The sequence below is a fragment of the Vanacampus margaritifer genome, chromosome 13, assembly GCF_051991255.1.
Source record: "Vanacampus margaritifer isolate UIUO_Vmar chromosome 13, RoL_Vmar_1.0, whole genome shotgun sequence".
NCBI lineage: Eukaryota > Metazoa > Chordata > Actinopteri > Syngnathiformes > Syngnathidae > Vanacampus > Vanacampus margaritifer.
Genome location: NC_135444.1, coordinates 11293618 through 11311819, shown reverse-complemented (window position 1 = coordinate 11311819; position 18202 = coordinate 11293618). Strand labels below are relative to the sequence as shown.

General features: G+C 38.3%; 2 protein-coding genes across 3 annotated transcripts; both read left to right on the top strand.

The window, feature by feature from the left end:
* The first annotated feature begins 593 nt into the window (after positions 1 to 593).
* ftsj3 (FtsJ RNA 2'-O-methyltransferase 3) lies at positions 594 to 8946 on the top strand. Its single transcript, XM_077585061.1, has 21 exons — positions 594 to 799; positions 928 to 1033; positions 1284 to 1330; positions 1405 to 1484; positions 1726 to 1825; positions 2204 to 2398; positions 2479 to 2594; positions 3576 to 3680; positions 3768 to 3868; positions 3983 to 4069; positions 4146 to 4286; positions 4825 to 4960; positions 5203 to 5414; positions 5529 to 5649; positions 5751 to 5832; positions 6703 to 6853; positions 7032 to 7129; positions 7231 to 7333; positions 7999 to 8182; positions 8256 to 8350; positions 8430 to 8946. The coding sequence occupies exons 1-21, from the start codon at positions 733 to 735 to the stop codon at positions 8677 to 8679; spliced, it is 2577 nt and encodes an 858-aa protein (XP_077441187.1). The 5' UTR covers positions 594 to 732; the 3' UTR covers positions 8680 to 8946.
* Positions 8947 to 9464: 518 nt separating this feature from the next.
* clcc1 (chloride channel CLIC-like 1) lies at positions 9465 to 16210 on the top strand. Of its 2 annotated transcripts, none has more exons than XM_077585172.1 (10): positions 9465 to 9732; positions 9851 to 9958; positions 10147 to 10257; positions 10770 to 10985; positions 11144 to 11284; positions 11369 to 11468; positions 13607 to 13704; positions 14765 to 14911; positions 14988 to 15530; positions 15607 to 16210. In XM_077585172.1, the coding sequence occupies exons 1-10, from the start codon at positions 9604 to 9606 to the stop codon at positions 15634 to 15636; spliced, it is 1623 nt and encodes a 540-aa protein (XP_077441298.1). In that variant the 5' UTR covers positions 9465 to 9603; the 3' UTR covers positions 15637 to 16210. The 2 variants fall into 2 exon arrangements, with proteins under 2 accessions (XP_077441298.1, XP_077441297.1); XM_077585171.1 differs by having other exon boundaries at positions 9466 to 9732; positions 15591 to 16210.
* Positions 16211 to 18202: the final 1992 nt, after the last annotated feature.

Sequence of the window (18202 nt, the reverse complement as noted above, 5' to 3'; positions counted from 1 at the left end):
GGTGATTCCAACAGACTTGGGTGAGAGGTGGGGTGAACCTGGAGTGGTCACAGGACATATAGAGACAAACAAACATTCACACCATCACATCTATGGGAGGAATCTGTACTTGGCTTGAGCATTTATTTTTCTGATAACTTTTTACTTTTAGCCCCTACAATTTAAAAGAGATATATGTATTTAAGTAGACTTGTTACAAGCGAGCATTAACAACGACAACACAACCAAATCAGAGATGCATGATATTCTCCATTCATGGTGGCCCTATTAAAGAGAATTCTTTGATGTAGTTTGCTCCAAGAATTATTTGTGGTGAATGCTTTGTGTCTTGCGTTAGTTGGTTAGTTCACAAGGCTATCAAAGTATTGTGTTTTTCTACTTTTACAGGCGTAAATTTTACACAAATATCTGTACTTCTACTTAAGTACAAAATATGAGTACTTTTGCCATTTGCCCCCTCTGTTGTTTATTGCCGTAAAGGAAAAAAGAGGGAAGTTGGAGTTGTGTACGGAAAGTATTGACGCAGTGAGCAGGTGCAGCCAGTGAGTGATGCTATTGTGCCTCAGTGCGGGTAATCAACAGCAGACGAAGAAGACGAAGCACGTGACGTAGAATGTATGCGCATCATCTCTCACACGTGTTGTTTTCATTTCATGCAAGTGATTTTTTCTTCCGTGGAAGTGTAACTCTTATTGTGTTGAATTCAAACGTAAAGCCGCTACCAACACAACTATGGGGAAGAAACTCAAAGTTGGAAAGACCAGGAAAGATAAATTCTACCATTTAGCCAAAGAAACAGGTAGCGAAACGATCTTACAGAAATATTTCGTTCATTTTCTTTTAGGTATAGCACTGTAGCCATGCTAGCTAGCGACCATGATTGCAGCTGTCGTATTCTCTAATCCCTAATTGTTGTATCATTTTCAGGTTATCGGTCTCGTTCGTCATTCAAACTCATCCAACTTAACCGTAAATATCAGTTTCTACAGAAAGCCAGAGCGGTGGTTGACCTGTGCGCTGCTCCTGGAGGATGGTTAGTCACCTGTCCGCATATGAATTCAAATCATCTTTCTTAAATGTGATTCAAGATTTAATATGTTTGTCATCTGCACGGTAACACTGGCTAAATCAAAATTATTTGAAAAAATTAAGGATAAATACGCCAGTAAATAGTAACCAATACATATGTATATTTTTTAAATGACGATGTGATGTCATTTTTGACTTATTTTTATATTATTATATTTTTATATATATTTTATAAATTACGCTTGTCATTACAGGTTGCAAGTGGCGTCCAAATTTATGCCTGTTTCAAGCCTTGTTATTGGTGAGTGCACTTACTTATATGTACTTTGACTCAGTAGATTAAAAATGTATTAAGTGAACATATGCTCTTTTTAGGTGTTGACCTGGTACCCATCAAGCCCATCCCTAACGTAGTGACCCTTCAAGAAGACATCACCACTGAGAAATGCAGACAGGTAAGTCCTGCGTGAATGCTGAAATGGTGACTGCTGGATGATATGGCCTTAAATAATGCTTTCAAGCAATCCAATCAGTTTTTGATTACAGAAACCTCTTTTAAAACATTGTTAAAAAACATCTTGAACAATAAACTCAAATTAATCAGTTAAATGGGCTGTGCGGATCCCCCCACCCCCACCCCCTACTTTACAATAATTTGATCTTCTATTAGTTGAGGATTTTATGTTCTACATACAGGCACTCAGAAAGGAGCTGCAGACCTGGAAGGTTGACGTTGTACTAAATGATGGCGCGCCAAATGTAGGCGCCAACTGGCAGCATGATGCTTTCTCGCAGGGTATGTGACACTTGACTAAATCAGCAGTGTTGGGCAAATTATTTTATAAAAGTTATCGGTTATGGTTACCAGTTACTTTCACAAAAAGTAATTGAATTGGTAACTGAACTCCTTCATAAATTTAATTACCCTGGAAAGGTATTGCATTAGTTTTTTGAAAACTTTCAACTACTGTACTGTATATACAATAATTCAGTTCCATAGAGTAAAACAGTATCGGTATTTAATGCAACTTCATATTTATTGGACCTCAAGCTACGACTGGTAGGGTTACTGTATCTAATTACCAAAAGTTAGTCCCTAGTCATTTTTCACTTGTGTAAATTACGTTGACCGTCAACTAACCTCACAAATGCTATTTATTTATTTTACTACCAGCCCACCTGACCCTCATGGCCTTGAAGCTGGCCTCTGAGTTCTTGACGAAAGGAGGCACTTTTGTCACCAAGGTGTTCCGCTCCAAAGACTACCAGCCACTGCTCTGGATCTTCCAGCAGTTCTTCAAAAAGGTTCAAGCCACCAAGCCCCAAGCATCTAGGAATGAGTCCGCTGAGATATTTGTTGTTTGCCAGGGTCAGTAGCAGATTTGGGTGCAACTGAATAATGTCTTCATTTGTGAGGGTAAGCTAATTATTGTGTTCATTTATTAACAGGTTTCCTAGCACCAGACAAAATTGACGCAAAGTTCTTCGATCCCAAATATGCATTTAAAGAGGTGGAGGTGCAGGTCAAAACTGTGAAAGAACTGGTTCCGGAAAAGAAGCCAAAGGTACAGTATGTGTGGGACGATTCAGGACAACAAGAATTAGTGCATGTCTATTAGGGATGCACCGAAAGGACATTTTTTGTCCGAAACTGAAAATGAGAAATGCTTGGCCAAAAACCGAAATGCCGTAAAAAAATGATGCCAATTTTTTTATTATCATTGCATTTATTATAATTAATTTAAATTATAATATTATTATAAAATATTTAGCACGGGCATTTTAACAAAGCACAATATCAATTGAAATGCATTCACACCACAGACATCAGAGACATGTTGGCGAATGGTACATTAAACACCAAACGCGGGGTGAGCAACTGAGCATTTTCTGGCGGTGCAATTGCACTTTATAGTCAATATACAGAAGTTCGCAGCGGCGGGCATGAATGCGTGCGGTGGATGACGCATTTGTAGACTATTTGGAGCGGGACACGGTGCAGCTCACTTAAAATCGGCTCATTCACATATTTACCAACGCTTAAAAATAAATAAATTTCTTCGCACCAGCCAATCTGCTTTGGGAACGACTGCAAAGTCACACACGGCGTCCTGTACAGATCTGTATTCACCCAGAGATAGTGTTTACTTGTTTAAAACTGTTGATAGCAATAGTGCTAACATTAGCTAATGTATTTAGCACGGCCACCGATTGCCATTTTCGGTGCATCACTAATGTCTACACAGAATGAGTTTTATGTGTAATGTGCATCATTTCTACTGTACATTTTGTGAATTCGACTTACTTCACAATAAGCAGGATTTTGCTAGGCAGTGAACACTTCAACAAAAAAAAGAGGTCTCAAGCTGTTATTGCTGCTCTTAGTCGAAGTTTGCTGTCAAACTCTTTGATTGATGTTTAGACATGTTATTTAAAACAGCCACATTGTTAGAAGTATGTTTAGCCTAATGCTAACAAACATCGGCCCGTAGATCTAATGCTTGTAGAGGTTTTCTACTGACCCAGATGATCTTCTTTTGCCGCAGGCGGAGGGATACACTGATGGCGACCTGACACTTTTCCACAGTTGCACTGTTACGGCCTTCATCAAAGCTGAAAACCCCGTGGACTTCTTGAGCAAAGCCAGTGAGGTGAGGATCGATCTTTTGCATGGACTGCAAATTCACGTTAAGCATTCTTTGTAAGATTGCCATATTTCACTCTGTTGTTTCTTCTAGATCAAGTTTGACAACCCAGACCTGGAGGCTCACAGCGCCACCACTGATGAGATCAAGGAGTGTTGTCGTGACATTAAAGTTTTGGGCCGCAAAGAACTCCGGTAAAACCGTTGTCCCCTGGTGCCGTTCACAACAACCTTAAAGGTTACTCCTCTCAGAGTGATGACATTTTACGTGTGATTTGACATTTTGTTCTGTCTATTCTTCAAACCCAGCATGTTGCTGAACTGGAGGACCAAGCTGAGGAGATTCACGGCTAAGAAATTGAAGGAGGAGGCCAAGAAGCTTGACCAGGAGATCAAGTACAAGCTGACGGAATGAAGCATCGTCTCTGCCAAAGTGTGTTGAATGCCAATCCTCTCTCTCTTCCCTCTGTAGTCTAAGCTCTGATGAAGAAGGGGACGATTCGGACGGTGAGTCAAAGAAAAAGAAAGAGGAACAGGAGGAGTGCGATGAAGAAGAAGAAATGGAGAAGAAACTGGCTGAGCTAAAAGCAGGCGAGGTGGCAGATCTCAAAAGGTACGGCGCTGCTCGTTAAATGCTCTCATCCTAAGATATAGAGTGAACCCCTGCTATTTACGCGGAATGGGGATGGAGTCATGCCACCAATAATGAAAATCTGGGAATAATTTACAGCTAAAAGGAGTTTGTAAATGCTGATGGATGCAAAAAGATGAAGATGAGATTTCGGAAAATAAAATATTGAATGTTAATATGTAACGTATGTTTTCCTTATCTTGTTAAATCACATTTATTTCATAAGTTTGCATCAAAATAAAATTAATCAGTACCCAGAATGTAGTTTTCAGTTTCAAAAAGGTTGGTGACTAAGCTATTATACTATTCGCTGGTGATAGGGACCAAGCCTGAACGCAAATTAGCAAATTTCTACAAATGCTTCTCGGAAACTAATTTAGTATTGATAGTTTAATTTTACCCCAAATAGCAAATTTCCACAAATAAGTACGGGAAGACTGTAATGACAACATATTTCCCCTCCCATGGTGGAAGCATTGAATTGTGTTTTGTTGTAAAATGTGTGTGTTTGTGCTCTCAGGAAGAAGAGGAAGCTGCTGAAAGAGCGCAGAAAGCAGAGGGAGAGGGTGGAGCTCAAGATGGATTTGCCAGGCGTCTCCATTGCTGACAACGACGACGTCTGCTTGTTCTCTCTCAACGTCATCAAGAAGAAAGAGGTGAGGGCACCACCACTTGTGATATTTTGCATCACCCGACTTGACATCAAAACTTTTGGCACCGAGTGTAGATCATAAACTGAGCATTATGTTTTGTAAATCAAAATGATTTGATGGCGCTCTTGCAATGGATATCATATTTTACAAGTACTAAAAATGTTGCAGCTGGTCGGTGTAAACTAACAAGAGTGTGATTAATTTGAGGTGTATTTTTGCAATTCTTCTTTCCTCCCACCTATCAGGTGTTGGCTGATCTTTCCAAGGGGGACATGCGGGCGGCAGACGCCCTAGTGGAGGGCGAAGATGACCTCCACTTGTCTGATGGTGGTGATGATGATGATGATGATGATGAAGAGGACCAAGCAGATAACATGTCCCTGGCCTCTGACTTGGATAAGGACGAGCTGGAGGAGGTGGAACACAGACAGAAGGAGCTGGAGAAGAAAAAGAAAAAGTGAGCGATATGAGCTTCAGCAATGAATTGTCCAAATTCTGCCTGTGGTGCATTAGGATGCACAAATAAATGAAGATAAAAATCCGACCTAATGCACAGTCTGCCTATCTTCAGGGTGACATTCACTGAGGAAGAGGAGGCGGTGGATGACGAAGAGGAGGATGGGGGCTTATTGGTGGAACTTGAAGGAAAAGATGAGAAGAGAGAGCGTGAAACTGACTTGTGGTTCAGCAAGGTTTCTCCATGCTTTTCTCCCAAAACACAATCCTTGAAATGACCTTTTCTTTCCAACCTGTAGATGAGATATTCTTTAATGTGAAATGTTTGGTTTTCTAGGGCATTTTTTCTGAGATTGAGCTGGAAGGAGATGCGGAGAGTGAACTCAGACAGACACAGTTGCTCCAAAACCAGCTACCAGGTAAACATCGACGAGCTTGGTTTAAGAAAGAAAAAAGTGCTGTTGAAATTAAATGCTTGATGTTTGTTCAGCATTTAAAATGTTTGGAAAGTTATTGTGTTTTGGATAAAGTGCTTTAAATTGTAACTAGCATATTCTATATCCGAACATGGATGATTTTCTGAGTTTTTATTAATGTTAATTTTATTGATATTAATTAATAGAGCTATTAAATTATTTTCCTGCTGCAATCAAAAAGAAACATTTTTGTCCTTGTTGATTCTGATTTTACACTACGTCAACAAAACACTATTTTGTACTGAGGTAGACACATGCAGACTATGTACATTTTGTAACCTATTTTTTGTAACAGTGAATCAATTTCAAGTCCTAAAATAATATTTTTCCAAACTTAAGGTGTTTGATTAAAAATGCTATGCATGTCTTAAATCTGCTGTAAGAGGTCTTAAAAATTCCACGGAAACAAACATACAATGCTGGTGTTTTTTGTGACCTGAATAAACAAAACCACCCAAAAAGTTTTTTTATTTTTTTTTGCAGGGTCGGTCGGGTGTTTGGAAAATGGCACACATTGTGGCAAAATTTAGTCAATTTAAAATATTATGGTCATATTTAATGAATGAGACCTTTAGTTTGAGCAAAGTGATCTTTACATTTGGCTTTCTTAATCCTGACAATAACTTGAAATTAGTTATGAATTTGGTTATAATTTTAGTTAGGTTTATGAATGAAACATTGAAGAACAAAAAAGAAAATTTATCAAAATTGCTCAATGTTTTAATCTGAACTCTTTTTGAAAAAACAATTTTTGACTCAGAGTTTCTGATATTCGACTATAATCTGGTGTTGGAATAAATGTTTTTATTTTAGTGTTTGAAGGAAAAGGCAAAAAGAGGAAAGCCAAAGGAATAGAGAAAAGCGAGGAGGCTGCTCCACCTGTAAAGGAAGAGGCGGAGCCTTCAAAGGAAGCCGTGAAAGACCGTGAGGACGACGACGACTCAGATGACAGCGATGATGAAAAGTAATTCAATTCATTTCAACTTTATTCAAGCCATGCTAGGGTTTCAAAGACGTGGAAGATTTTTCCGGGAAATCATCAAAAGGTTTTCAGTAAATTTCACCAGGAAGTAAAAATTGGAAACGAGTGCTAGAGGAGAGTATAATAAACAAACCAATAACAAGTCTGCTGCTTCTTCTAGATTCATTACCAAGTTGAAGCAGGCCAATGGTGGCGCTGGGACAAGTCTGGGTGATGATGACAATGACGACTTTCAGGTCGTTCCGGTGGAACGCATCAGTGAGTAAAAATTTTTTAACAAAACATGTGCGAACCAATCAGATTGTGATCAGTCAGTTTGCTGTTGGAAGTAGACATATTATTGTGCTATGCCCGCTAAGGTAAAAAAGCCCGCATCCTGGATGCTGAAGGCCTCGCCATCGGCTGCCAGATCGCCACATCTAAGAAGAAAGCCAGAGACTATGTGGACAACTCTTTCCATAGGTGCGTGTGGAGCTGTAGTCCCAAACACACATACACATTTTATCTCATATACTGGTACTTAAAAATGACCAAATAGGGACCAAGCATTATATATAGCAGTGGTCCCCAACCACCGGGCCGTGGGTCATTTGGTACCGAAAGAAAAAAAATTGCATTTTTATTTTTTTCGAAAATGATGTTTTATTTTGAAAAGTGGCCGGATTCTGTCTGTTACATCCGTCTCACTTGACAACTCTGTTGTTGGTGCGACGTACGTTACGGACACCGTTAATAAAGTTGCACATGATTACACAGTAGATTTACGTTCATTATTATTATAGAGAAAATACCACAGTTTTTTTCTTGTCATTTTATTTTGTCTTTATCAGCTAAACCTTTAGATTGGGCCGTGAAAATATTGTCAGACATTAAACCGGTCCATGGTACAGAAAAGGTTGGGGACCACTGATAATGCATTTAAGTAAATTAAATATAGCAAGCACATAATAAATGCCCCTTGTCTTTTTTTAAGTAAAGACACAAATTTACAACTGATGACAAAGACATGACCGTAATCAAAGAACCACAAATCAAAACTTTTACTCTTACAATCAGCAGCATAATAGAAACGGATCCAGGAGCCACACATTTGGGAAAGGAGGGCAAAAAAGTTCATTCTTTTGCAGGTTTGCATCATCTGACGAGCCTTGGGAAGTACCCGAGTGGTTCCTGAACGACGAGGTCAAACACAGGAAGAAGCCAGTGCCGGTCACCAAGGAAATGGTGGAGGAGTATAAACAGAAGTGGAAGGAGATCAATGCCCGGCCAATTAAGAAAGTCGCTGAAGCTAAGGCCAGGAAGAAGAGGAGGGTAAGTATGTTACATATTTTTGGGTTCTAGCTTGTGGGGGGAAAAAAATGAATATTTGTTGGTTTCTCACTAGATGCTGAAAAAGATGGAGCAGGCTAAAAAGAAAGCAGAGGCAGTTGTGAACACAGTGGACATTTCTGAGAGGGAAAAGATGGCTCAGCTAAAGAGGTTGGACTTCTCACCACAAAGCCAAAATGCAAAATGCCCATTTGACTAATGGTCTTCTCATTGTTATCAATTCTATCAGTATCTACAAGAAGGCCGGCGTGGGAAAAGAGAAGCGAGAAGTGACCTATGTCGTTGCTAAAAAAGGAGCCGGGAGGAAAGTCAGGCGGCCTGCTGGCGTCAAAGGCGTCTTCAGAGTGGTGGACGGTCGTATGAAGAAAGACGCGCGTGGGATGGAAAGGAAAGAACAAAAAGCAAAGGGCGGCAAAGGAAAAGGGAGACAGGCAAAAGGTGGCAAAAAGGGAGCAAAGACTGGTAAAGGGCGAAAATGAACCTAATTGAGGAATGGGTCCATGAACAGTTTTCAATTTAATTGAAATTGCCTTAGTCAAATGCAACCATTTTCTTCTGGAGGACTTGTGAGTGCTTTTGAAGTACTGAAAATGAATATTATATTTGTCTTTCTGAGAACCAAAAAAAAGTGGTTTGTCTGAACGCTCAATTGCATAAAGTTGGAAAGGTCTGTCGTTGAGAAATGTAGTCATTCATTTTTGTAAATAAGATACACACATTTTTGCAATAAATTTGTTCTGATGTGATTTTGGAGTGCTGACCTTTGTGTGACATTTGCTGAGCGTTTGATGCCACGTAGTACGTGGAACTTGTGACAGTTTGAAGTTGCAAACGGCCAAATGAGCTACAGAGGGTCCTCGGTTCACAATCCATTAAATCTAGTGACCTGTGGTTTAAATAGTGGGAGGTTTCCCTCATTTACAGTGACAAGAAAACAAAAGCAAGTACAATGAGAAAAAAAAACAGTCACAAGTAGTTAAAAATGCAGAAAGCTGCAATTTAAAATGGAGATAAGACAATTTAATAGATTGCAGAGAACTACAGTGACAGGTTAGCTTTATCATGTCATGGTTCTGACAACATCAGACTTATTGGTACAGTGAAAAGCCGCACTGCCATTTTCGCTGCAGAGACATAAAACAACGCGATTAAGTCACGGAGAAATCAATGTATTTAAGTTAAGCGCTCTTAGCTGGTGGCAACGTAAAATGGCCGCCGGCGGCTTCACTTCGCTGCGGTGAAGGGCGGTGCCCTGGCGTATGACGTGTTAAAGACGCGACAATTGTCAACAGAATTCCCCTGCACTTCGCACGCTACTTTGGTACATTTAGCTAAATAATAGTCGCGGTTGTCTGAATTTCACTGGATTTGGAGGCTCGACGTGGGGTGGGAGTGTCGTCAAGATGCTCCTCGTCGTCCTGTTCGGCTACCTGACGCTGGTCTCCGCTCAGCAGCTGGACGACGACTGGATTGACCCATATGACTTGCTCAACTACGACGCTAGTACGAAAACCATGAGGAAGCCCATCGAGGTTGAAAGGCTTTTAATATACTGATCAGACTAAATAATGCCTACCTTTATCACTACAAATGCAAATGAAACATGGTGGAGTTATTGTTGATAATCAATTTATTATTTATTCCTTGCAGAAGCCAACAAGAGATTTAAATGTCCCAAGCTCACGTAGAGCGAACGTCGACTGTGGCCAAGTTGAGCTGACGGTCTGCAACCAACAGTTGTCTGAGTTACAGGCTCAGGTGAGTGGTTTCACGCTATCATAAATAACGCGGTACATTGTGTTGTGATCTCAAATCCAGAGGGTACACGACAAGGAATTATTTGTCCTTTTTAAAATTGTGACTGTAGAAAACATGTGAATAAAAACTACTACTACTTTGATATAATGTGCCATCTATCTCTAATGTTGCACTTTGCTTTTCTTCAGGTTGAAGCCCAAAAGAAGAGTATGATGCAGATCTCACAGAAAACCACATGCAATCCTGTTTTTAAAAGATTCCTGAGCAGAATTCTGAAGGACGTACGAAGAGTTGAAGTGGTACGTTCCATATTACTGGCATTAGGGCAATATATATATATATATATATATATATATTTATATATTTATATATATATATATATATATATATATATATTTATATATATATATATATATTTATATATATATATATATATATATATAAAAGCTTGAGTATTCGAATATGAAAAAGACGCAAACCCCACTTCCCAGCATGCTTTGAAGCGCCCCTAGAAAAAATAGTCACTTTTTCTTTGCTTTATTGTGAGTGTCTCTGTAGTGTGCCTTTTGATGATGACAGCCATCTCAGATGGATGGACAACTGACAAGGTGTGAAGTTGTGACCGATAGCAGCTCGTGAATGAAAATTTATGTAACCGGAGCGACTAAAGAGCCTCAGCGACCGTGCTCATCCTTTAAGGGCGTTACCTTAGCATTAAAAAAAATAAAAAAAAATAAAAAATCATCATCTAGCTGTTTTCGACAAGACAAAGTGTTTTGACCCATCTTGATTTTTCTCACCACACACTTAGCACAAAGACTCTGTGGACTATGACGCCTCGATCCGACTGTCCAGACAAGCCATGGCGGAGATTCAAACCTTTCTGGATGGCGAAGACGGCTGTCGAGCAGGCGCACTGGACAACGCCATCAGCCAGGTACTGGTGGACCTTCGGCCACACGACTACGAGGCCTGGAGGTGGCGCTTTGAAGACACCTTTGGAGTGGAGCTGGACACGCTTTTGAAGGTAGAAAAGTGGGAAAATGTATCACTATTTATAATTTTTTTTTTACCACATTGTTATGTAACGGGGCAATCCGAAGCAATCCATACACTTCCATGCAAACTGTTGGCAACATTTGTAAAGTATTTTCTTGAATATGTTCTCCCCTTTTCATCCACTAGTTGGCGCTGTGCATTTTGGTCTTCATGGTGATCATCTGCACTCAGCTGTGGTGCAGCATCTCCTGGCTGGTGCAGTTCAAACGGCTCTTTGTCGTCTGCTTCTTCGTCAGTATTGTCTGGAACTGGTTATACCTCTATCAGGTGATCTTTAAATTCTTTCTGGCCGCGTGTTGAGAGATAGTCCGCATTTTAGACACTTGATTTGACAAATATTTCTTTTGTCAGACTGCTTTTGCCGAGCACCAAAACAACATTGTGAAGATGGACAGCTTCAACGACAAATGCACTGGAGTGAAGATGATTGACTGGCGGGATAGTTTGAAAGGTATTACCTTTTTAAAAAAATATATTTCCCATTTATTATTTGTTATGGAAGCATGTTTTGAAATTAGAATAACCTGAAAGTCAGCCAGTGTCCCAGAACAGATTGTGTTTGCTTTGAGGTTTCACCCCGGATCCACTGCTAATCTTGTTGGAGCGAACCCAGCACTCAATTTTACTGTTTAGAAATGATAAACATCGAAATGACATTTGCTACAGTGGCTCATCCCGCAGCACCAGTTCTACTTACACAAGTGCCATTCTGCTTTTCTCCTATAAATTAAATAAATTATTTATTATTATTATTATTATTATTATTATTATTAACTCATTCACTGGCATTCATTCATAAAAAAAGATTAAAAATCAAGAGCGACAGGCGATTAACATTTGTAATCGTAATTAATCGCATGACTTCACTAGTTAACTCACGATTAATCACACATTCTATATCTGTTCCAAATGTACAATAAAAAAAATCTAGGTTTTCGTACTCGTGTTAACAAAAGTGGGAAAAAATGTTAAACTAATAGAAATAGTTAATATGAATTTTTGACGTCTATAGCCGTCAATGTCAATGAATGAATAAAAAAAAAAAAGAAAACATAAGAAATTTGGGGCGTCAGGCGATTAAAATTTGTAATCATAATTAATCGCATGACTTCACTAGTTAACTCACGATTATTCACAAATTCTATATCTGTTCCAAATGTACAATAAAAAAAATCGAGGTTTTCGTACTCGTGTTAACAAAAGTGGAAAAAAATGTTAAACTAATAGAAATAGCTCAAATGAATTTTTTGACGTCTACAGCCGTCAATGGCAATGGATGAATAAAAAAAAAGAAGAAGAAAACATTATAAATTTGGGGCATTAGGCGATTAAAATTTGTTCACATTCTATATCTGTTCCAAATGTTCAATAAAAAAAATTCTAGGTTTTCATACTCTTGTAAACAAAAGTGGGGAAAAAAATGTTAAACTAATAGAAATAGTTCAAATGAATTTTTGACATCTATAGCCGTCAATGGCAATTAATGAATAAAAAAAGAAAAGAAAACACTATTAAAAATTTGGGGCGTCAGGCGATTAAAATTTGTAATCATAATTAATCGCATGACTTCACGAGTTAACTCACAATTAATCACAAATTCTATATCTGTTCCAAATGTTCAATAAAAAAAAATCTAGGTTTTCATACTCTTGTTAACAAAAGTGGGGAAAAAAATGTTAAACTAATAGAAATAGTTCAAATGAATTTTTGACATCTATAGCCGGCAATGAATGAATAATAAAAATAAAAAAAAACATTAAAAATTTGGTTTTCATACTCTTGTTAACAAAAGTGGAAAAAAATGTTAAACTAATAGAAATAGCTAAAATGAATTTTTGACGTCTATAGCCGTCAATGGCAATGAATAAATAAAAAAAAAAGAAGAAAATATTATTAAAAATTTGGGGCGTCAGGCGATTAAAATTTGTAATCATAATTAATCGCATGACTTCACTAGTTAACTTACGATTAATCACAAATTCTATATCTGTTCCAAATGTTCAATAAAAAAAATTCTAGGTTTTCATACTCTTGTTAACAAAAGTGGGGAAAAAAATGTTAAACTAATAGAAATAGTTCAAATGAATTTTTGACATCTATAGCCGGCAATGAATGAATAAAAAAAAAAGAAACCATTAAAAATTTGGTTTTCATACTCTTGTTAACAAAAGTGAGAAAAAATGTTAAACTAATAGAAATAGCTAAAATGAATTTTTGACGTCTATAGCCGTCAATGGCAATGAATGAATAAAAAAATAAAATAAAACATTATTAAAAATTAGGGGCGTCAGGCGATTAAAATTTGTAATCATGATTAATCGCATGACTTCAGTAGTTAACTCACAATTAATCACAAATTCTATATCTGTTCTAAATGTACAAGAAAAAAAGTTTTCCTATTCTTGTTAACAAAAGTGGGAAAAAATGTTTAACTAATAGAAATAGACTTTTTGACGTCTATGGCAATGTAATATTATTATTATTATTATTGTTGTTGCTATTATTATTCACAGCTACACAACAGGCAACACAATCGTGCTAACTACTGATGTGATGACGACGCACCTGACCTAATTTGCATTTCTGCAGAGTGGTTCCGAAGCACGTGGACTCTGCAGGATGACCCCTGCAAGAGATATTACGAAGTCCTGATGGTGAACCCCGTCCTGCTAGTACCTCCCACCAAGGTACACGCTTGCATCGTAACATTCGATAGGAATCAAAATGGCACCCACATTTGACATCATGCTGCCATTTTGTTTTGTGCCGTTTGTCCTGATGATTTATAGTAAATCTGATATTGTTTATTGCTATCCATACTAATTTATTGTTTGTGTTTAAAAAAAAAAATACATGGGGAAAAGGACCTTGAAAAAATAATCCCATATTAAATTTCCATATTGAAGAAAAATAATGTAACTAAAGTCTTCATTTTTAAAAAAAAATGTTCTGCCGTAACTTATACACATGCACGAGGCAAAACTTGATCTAATTCCACTTTAATGTGTCATTTGGCTCCAGCTCAACCCTAACGGGGGCAAGTGCTGTAGAGCGCTCTACGACGTAATAATTTTCTGACAATGTAATAACATTTGCACCTATCTCAATCAAAAATGTAATGAAACCCAACAATGTATTGTTTCCACCAATAATGCAATAAAAAGTCCTGACTGATACTGGAATAACATTTTTACCGATAATGTAATAGCTCAGTTATTACATTGTTACATCATATCCAGAAATCTTGCTGGCAGAGCAGTTCCAATCAAGTGGTTGGCGCTTACTTTGGTTAAATCAGAATACACTTTGGGGATTGAAATCAACTCTGAAACATTTAACACCAAAGTTTTAACACTGCAATTTTTGCTTTGAATGTAAATAAAAGTCTTAGATTCTGAAAACACAAAATGTAGATCTTTGGATTGAAAATGAAAATATATATTACATGATCAAGTTTTATATGATCAGTTTTGAAAAATATATATAATTTAATAACTAATGTAATAACTAAGGTATTACATTATCTGTCAAATATAATTACAATATCAGTTAGATTTTTTATTACTTTGTTGTTGAAATTATTACATTAGTGGGTTTTATTTAAAAAAATTATCGTTAAGTGCAAATTTCTATAACACTTTCAGGTGTTATTACATTATAATTACAGAATGAATAAGAGCATTAAAAAAAGAAATAACTGTCTCAGTCATGTGACTGCTTGATCATTTTTTTTCTCCATTTGTTAAGGCGATCTCCGTTACAATCGCGACCCTCATCACAGAGCCGCTGAAGCACGTCGGCCTGGGAATCAGCGAGTTTCTCCGAGCGCTCCTCAAAGACCTCCCCATCACCCTCCAGATCCCCGTCCTCCTCACTATCGTGCTTGCCATTGTGGTAAAGACACTTGAAGTGTTGCTGTCTGAGGGACTCAAAGAAATCACGTGAAGACAAAACGTATTGTCCTTTTCAGGTCTTCATGTATGGAAGCGTGCAGGCGGTTTTCCAGTACGGCATCACCGCGCCTCTACGCCGCCACAGAAGAGATCCGCCCCTTCCACCGCCGGAGCAGCCTCGTCTCCAAGAAATCGAGGACCGCGGTCACATGGAAGGAGGGGACGCGCCGCAGCCTCGTCCACGACGCAACGAAGACGATGCACAAACGCGCGGGAATCACTTCGGCCGGTCCCGGCCCAACAAAGCCAATGAAGCGGCAGATAGGATGTTTGTGGAAACCTTACGCACCGCCGCCTTTTCCCACACGCAGCACGAGCTAGACGGGAAACGGCGTGGGCGACGTGTGGAGGTGGGGCAGGGGGATGAGGCTGACCCTCAAGCGGACTCGGACCCGGACTCGGACGACCACGCAGAGGAAGAGGAAAGAGACGCCAACGTTTTGGTGTCGCAGCTTGACGACAAAACAAAAACAAAAGCCAACGAGCGCGACTCGTCTCGGAAAGACGACGACGCCAGAGGGAAGACGACACCCGAAGTCCCACGGACTCCATCTAACGAGGTAAGAACCAGTTAGGGAAATATCTGGTCACGCTTTCCATTGCAATTTCTGCCCATGCAGAATGTCAAAACCTCAGCAGGAAACTCGTCGTCCGCTGCCTCGCTGACAAACGTGGAAACGGTCGGCAGTCCTGTTCAGGAGACGTTGCAGTGACGAAACGGCGGCAGCACCTCGTGACGTCACGGCGTTGGCGGCTGAGCAGCATTTGCCCTCACTGTTGGACTAATTGCACTCCAAGTAGAGACGTCAATACTACAGTATGAACTTTATGAAATGCGATTATTGATAGCAGCTGGCCAACACTGTTAAAGCAACCTTAAGTGGTTGACAAATGTGACTGCAATTTTTTTTTAAAACTTTAATGCATTTGTTTTTGCGCTTTTTAAAATTTTTTCCTTTCCTTGTAAAAATATCTGGCCGCAGTTTAACCAGGAACTTGCATTCACAGATGTCTTGGCAGGATGTCGTCATAACATGGACACAGGGACAAAAGCAATTATGAAACGAGACTAGAATTGGAATTGGAATTAGTGCTTGAACCGACCTGGGTGAACACCCTGCAATGTTATTATCATTCCAGTGCCATGGAAAAGTATCTCCGTGACCCCTGTTTTTTTACAGATTTTTTTTTAATGAATTTTTTGTGAACCATTTGACATAAAATTATCTTGAGACTTGTGCTTCAGTGTCATTGTGTTTTAACTTTGTGGTAAAATCAGTTGAGATCAGGAGTGTTATGACACTGATGATTATGATGTACAGTATTGAAAGTTTTTGAATTGCTGTACTGAAGATCATTGACAAGAAAAAAAAAACATTTAAAGAGTGTAAATCCACTAACCTCTACGCTATGGAGCTCCATACATTGCATAGTTTTTTGTTTTGTTTTTGTGGTGGACACAAAACGCTAATGTGTGGCCATGAAGTAGAAGATATAGTGGGTGCACAAAATTGTAAAATGCCAATATGTGAGTTGAATTCATATAAACAACAAAGACATCCTTTGTTCAGTGGCTAGTGTCCTTAAAGAAGTGACTTGGTCGTAGGTTCGGAGGTTGTCATAATACGAGTTTACGTCACTAGTCAAAATGGCCGCCAACTCGATGGAAGGAAACTCTTAACTCCGTCCATTGAAAAAGCATTGGATTTTGAATCGTTTTAATTTAATTTGTGAAGATTATTTAATTTTAAAATGTGATGAAATGTAGTTTGAGTACTATAACAATCTGCCTGGTTTATATGCTAGTCAGTGTAGTCACAGGCAAAAACAATACTGTACAATACATTTTGCATTGCGTTGCATTCAGGTACTCAAAAAAAAAATCCCGGATGGTCGGAATTGCCCTCTTTTTCAGAATGTCTTTGTATCTCTTTACCTTAAAAGACAATACAATCTTACGATCCATGTCCAGGCCACCGTCTTTAGGCCTCTACTTCTACCTTCACCTTTCGATAAAAGGAGCTCTCAATACAACTGTTTAGAAAGAAATAAAAGTTGTGCCCTTATAGTACCCTAAAAAGCCACAAGACGGCGCCAAAGGCCAACTAATGTTCAAGAGTTTGTTTCTTCCACTAATGCATTTTTTCCCCTCCCCATAATCAAATCATGCCAATTGTAAGTCGTTTCTTTGAAAAGGTAATGTTGTAAAATTTGTTTGATGTTATGAATTTGGGGGTGGTGTATTTACAGTTAAAATTATGAATGCTAACAATTGTTTAAGTTTTATTGTGCGTCAAAGACCGGCAATCAAAAGATTTTCGAAATGTAATGTTTTGTTTAAAAAAAGAAAAAGTTTGTTTAAAAACAAAAACATAGTTTGAGTGCTAGGTGATGGCAGGCAGCAAAGGTCACATAGTAAACAGTTCTTAAAAATATATATATTGTGGCAGTACTAAAGTCCACCACAATATTAAAAAAAAGAGGCCAAGTGCTTGCTCAAGCTGTTTATTGCCAGTCCCAGATGAATAATTTTGACTGTCTTTATTTCGAACATGTACTGTAGATACAAAACAAAACATAATAATCAAGAAAGAAACATAAACAGAAGTTTAAAATGCAATAAGTAAACACTTTCAGATATGCTCGAACAAATGCTGTCAAAAATAAAACTATGAGAAACGCCATAAACAAACTTTTATTGAGGTGTGCTGTAATTTGTAACCATATGAACAATGTTGTTGTTTTTAACAATGGGTATTTTAAAAAAAAAAATGTGTGTGAAAAAGTGTTTGCCCCATCCTGAGTTTTTTTTTTCTTATTCCTCATCATCAAACAAATTTAAATTCTAGTTAAAGAAGACAACACAAGCAAACACAAAATTTAGCTTTTTTTTAATGATTTTTTGGGGGATCAAAATCGACATTGCCCTGTGTGAAAAAGGGATTGCCCCCCTAAACCTCATCGATAGTTGGGCCGTTTCAGATTGAGGTCACCAACAGACAATGTTCTTCAGGCTTTTTTGCTAGACAGCAGAATTCATTCTTCAATTTCTCACAGCAAGCCTTTCAGGTCTTGAAGTAGTAATAGACACACACCTTCCAAAAAGTTCAACTTCTGTCTCATCAGACCACAGAGTATTTTCCTGATAAAAGTACGTCGTCATTGGAGTCCTTTCTAAACTAGATTTATTGGAAACTCATTTTCAATTTTCTCATTTCAAATAAATGAACAA

Excerpts from the sequence above, each read along its gene's own strand:
- clcc1 (XM_077585171.1), top strand. The coding sequence starts at position 9,604 with ATGCTCCTCGTCGTCCTGTTCGGCTACCTGACGCTGGTCTCCGCTCAG. Across the intron at positions 9,733-9,850 it reads CCATGAGGAAGCCCATCGAG|AAGCCAACAAGAGATTTAAA; the intron begins GTTGAAAGGCTT and ends TATTCCTTGCAG. Across the intron at positions 15,531-15,590 it reads CACGGACTCCATCTAACGAG|AATGTCAAAACCTCAGCAGG; the intron begins GTAAGAACCAGT and ends CTGCCCATGCAG.
- ftsj3 (XM_077585061.1), top strand. The coding sequence starts at position 733 with ATGGGGAAGAAACTCAAAGTTGGAAAGACCAGGAAAGATAAATTCTAC. Across the intron at positions 800-927 it reads CCATTTAGCCAAAGAAACAG|GTTATCGGTCTCGTTCGTCA; the intron begins GTAGCGAAACGA and ends TATCATTTTCAG. Across the intron at positions 7,334-7,998 it reads GTGGACAACTCTTTCCATAG|GTTTGCATCATCTGACGAGC; the intron begins GTGCGTGTGGAG and ends ATTCTTTTGCAG.